A 3,926-nucleotide genomic window follows, 5' to 3' on the forward strand; every position below is an offset into this window, starting at 1 on the left:
CTTGGCTTTTTCCCCTGTCCCCAAAACTGCCTATGTTAATTATTAGCAGTGCCATGGGGAGGTCATTTATATTGGACGTTGGTTTTGTTGCACACCTTGGCTGTACTCGTTACGGATGAATTCTCAGTTGGTGTCTCAAGAAGGAAAGGGCTCTGCTCCCGCAATCGCCAGATCCGTTGTGCTGTGGCTGAGCCCTGGCATGGGAGCACATGGAGAAGCCATGGATGCTCGTGGATACAAATGCAGAAACCACTCAGCTTTCAGACTTGTGCTAATTCCGGGACGAGGAACCTGGAACGGTGCTGCACTCCACAGCGGCAGCTTTCTGATTTCCATCCAGTTTGCCACAGTCACAGGAGAGAGACGTCAGCTCCAGGAGGAGCCCCCACCCCTGGGGTGCGTGCTGACTTTTCACACCATTTGTGCCCATGGGAGCTGTGTGCTGGGAGGGGAAGAAGGTGACAGCGACGCTGGGTCTGAGTCGCTGGGAGTCTACCCATCTCTGCAGCCATCCCCACCCCTGGGAAGGTGTTTTAAAGCACCTTGGTGGGATCTGTCAGGCGAGCTGCAGTTTAGCAACCTGTATAAAAGCTGCTTTCTTCCCTCCCATGTAATTTTGCTTGGGTTTTGCCTGGATGCTGAGCTGCATCCCATTTCCTCCCATCATCCCCACTCCCTGGATCCCCACGGTGGATCTGTGCACAGCCATCCCGGAGCTGGAAAGCTGAGGTATCAATACAGCCAGCCTGGGAGCAAACGCGGCGGCACCTGGCATCCCTGGGTACCAGGAGCCTGGCACTGCGGGGGGTAATTGCGTTCCCTCCGCCTCTGCCTCTTTCCCCCCAAAGCCAGAGGAAATAATTGGAAAAAGAGAGGTGTGAGTCTCTGCCTGGCACTGGAGAGGAGAACATTAAAGGCCTGGGCTCTCCACTTCATTCGCAGCTCCCAGGATGGTAATTGCTGTGTTGTGGTTTCTAATTAGCGCCGCAGTGGGGGGGCGGGTGTTTCACTCCGCAGCCCCAGCGAGGTCAGCCCTGTCTCTGCAGTGCCCCTCAGCTTTCCTCGCCCCCCCCACTTTGCCTGCTCCCCTCTGGGAGCTGCGCTGCTGCTTCCTCCATTGGACCATCTCTCCAGGGGCCCTTGATGGGTACCACTGTCCTTTCTTCCCCCAGCTCTCTCCCTAGGGAGATGCTGGTGGCCAGCCCTGCTCTGGATTGGGTCCCCAGCACCCCTGCATGTCTCCCAGCGTGGGTGGCTTCAGCCACTTTGAGCTGGGGATGAGAGAAGAGCCAGCTTCTCCTGTCTGGGTCACACCAACCATGGTGGTAGATAGACCATAGACAGTCATCTCCTTGGGCCAGGAGCTCTCTCTTTACCTCTCCCATAACCCAGCTGCAGCATTAGAGATCCTCCAGCAATGCTGCAAGCGAGAGGAGCCACCCGCAGAGCTCCTGGGGTCCCTATCACCTGCACCCCCATGTGGGAGGACCCTCCTGCTGCTGGAAGCCCCACGGTGCTCCCAGAGCCAAGCATCCCCTCCGACCGAGGCTGCTCCCTCGCCTACACTCAGGTTTGTTTGTTTGTTTGCACAGCACCAGCTTGGAAGGGGCAGGAGGGAGAGAGAGAGGGAAAGCGCCGAGAAGGAGACGTGCAGATTCATTTTGAGGCTTCATAATGGTACATTTACACACCACGTTGCCTAAGGAAATTGGGTAGATGAATGCCTGGTCATGCTGCCAGTGCACCAGGTTAACTCCCAGGATTTAGTTTATATCATTTCACGAGAGCGTTTATGGCCTTTACTGTGTTTATTCCCAGGTGCTCTTTGCCACTGCTGCATCCCAGGCTCCTTTTGTGTATGCGCGCGTGTGTGTAGATTTTCAAATAAAATAACACATCTCTTCAGACCTGGTCCACATTAAATATTTATTGCCTGCAGTTTGTGCATATGTGTTTGATAAATGGGAGTAAGGGGAGGAGAGTAGAAGGGGAAGCGGGAGCTCAGATGCAGAGAAAGCATCGGCTTTGTCCTGGAATTTCTCTAGGGGACAGCGCTGCAGAGAGGTGTCCGGCGAGTGCTGCCTTTGGGTCTGTTTTCAGGCTTTTTGGGCAAGACTCAGGCTGGAGGGATGGCTGTGTGCTTTGGTGCTCAAGTGACAGGTTCCTTGTCTGGGGACAGGCGTGCTGTGACAAGGTTTCTGCTGTGTGTGGATGCTGCCAGCCCTACCCCACACCCTGCAGCTAACCAGGAACCCCCTCATCTCCCCATTCCTGACTTTCCATGCCATTGGTGCTCAAAAACTCATCCGAAACACTGCTGGATCTGGGGGTTGTTGTGCAGGACTTTGCTGAATTAACCAGTTTTCCCTTATACATTCAGCAAGCTTAAATAAAAACAGGTTTTTGTGACCCACCGAACATTCTTGATGACTGCAAAATGGGAAACGCAGTGTTAAAGCAAGGAAATCCAGTCTTTAAAATGATGCCCAGCACCTGCAGAGCAGAGGGGGTGACACCCTTGTGAACACAGTGCCTACCACAGGCTCTGGGGATGAGAAAGAGAACAGATTCCCGTGGGGCAATGCTCTGGCTTGATCTCACAGTGTCTTTGCTTTTCCCTCTCTAATTCCCAGCACCTTTGGAGAGCTGAAGACTGTCCGGCTGCCCAAGAAGATGGCAGGAACAGGATCGCACCGGGGCTTTGGGTTTGTGGATTTCGTCACCAAGCAGGATGCCAAGGTGAGATGTGGTCCTCCTCCTATAGCACCCACCCAGCCTGGACCTCAACCAGGCTGAGGAAGGGAGCCTGGAAGCTCTGTCCCACTGAAGCTTAGCCCAGATTTGAGGCAGGCTGTTACCATTCAAACCCCCATGTGCATAACCACTGGAGGTTTGACGACGGAAACCACAACCTAGGCCGTAACGGGCAGAGGTTTAGTGCAACGGATACAATGGCTACAAATTCTTGTCAATTCGAAGGTTGGGGATTTGTCAGAAGCAAGGTAAGGAGCTGAAAGAGATGTTTTTAGCTCAACATGACATGGAGGAGAGGTTCTCCTTCCCCTCTACTCTGCCCTGGTGAGACCGCATCTGGAATATTGTGTCCAGTTCTGGGCCCCTCAGTTCAAGAAGGACAGGAACTGCTGGAGAGAGTCCAGCGTAGGGCTACAAAGATGATCAAGGGAGTGGAGCATCTCCCTTATGAGGAGCGGCTGAGGGAGCTGGGTCTCTTTAGTTTGCAGAAGAGGAGACTGAGGGGAGACCTCATTCATGTTTATAAATATTTAAAGGGTGAGTGTCACGAGGATGGAGCCAGGCTCTTCTCGGTGACAAACAATGATAAGACAAGGGATAACGGACACAAGCTGGAACACAGGAGGTTCCACTGAAATTTGAGAAGAAACTTCTTCTCAGTGAGGGTGACAGAGCACTGGACCAGGCTGCCCAGAGAGGTTGTGGAGTCTCCTTCTCTGGAGACATTCAAAACCCGCCTGGACGCCTTCCTGTGTAACCTCATCTGGGTGTTCCTGCTCCTGCAGGGGGATTGGACTGGATGAGCTTTTGAGGTCCCTTCCAGTCCCTAACGTTCTGGGATTCTGTGTGACACATCAGGAAACCTGAGTGTATGTCCGACCCCCTCTACTGCCTTGGCTTTAGGGGACTTTAAGGCATTATGGCTGTTTATTGATTTGTAAACTGTACAGGACCCATATTCCTCAGTTCCGCTGGGTGTTTTAAGACACCCCATGAACAGCCTTACCCTGGCATTTTTCAGATAGTGTAACAGAAAGGCAGTACTTGTGAACTGGTCAAAGGATGGACCTTTTGAGGGGGTCCATCCCCCTCAAAGAGAGAAAGGTCTGTGTCTGCTTTGCCTTGCTGAATGCAAGAACAAAGATCAAGTTCTGGGATACAGTTGTTGTCCT

General features: G+C 53.0%; 1 protein-coding gene across 1 annotated transcript in view; it reads left to right on the plus strand.

Annotated features, from left to right (window-relative positions):
• Positions 1 to 3,926, plus strand: part of RBM19 (RNA binding motif protein 19) — a 55,211-nt gene that overhangs the window by 38,289 nt on the left and 12,996 nt on the right. The window contains exon 22 of the mRNA XM_010182580.1: positions 2,634 to 2,739. Within this exon, the coding sequence (XP_010180882.1) occupies positions 2,634 to 2,739 (106 nt within the window). The remainder of the gene's footprint in view (positions 1 to 2,633; positions 2,740 to 3,926) is intronic.

This window comes from Mesitornis unicolor, unplaced genomic scaffold, assembly GCF_000695765.1.
Source record: "Mesitornis unicolor isolate BGI_N332 unplaced genomic scaffold, ASM69576v1 scaffold21590, whole genome shotgun sequence".
Classification (NCBI taxonomy): domain Eukaryota; kingdom Metazoa; phylum Chordata; class Aves; order Mesitornithiformes; family Mesitornithidae; genus Mesitornis; species Mesitornis unicolor.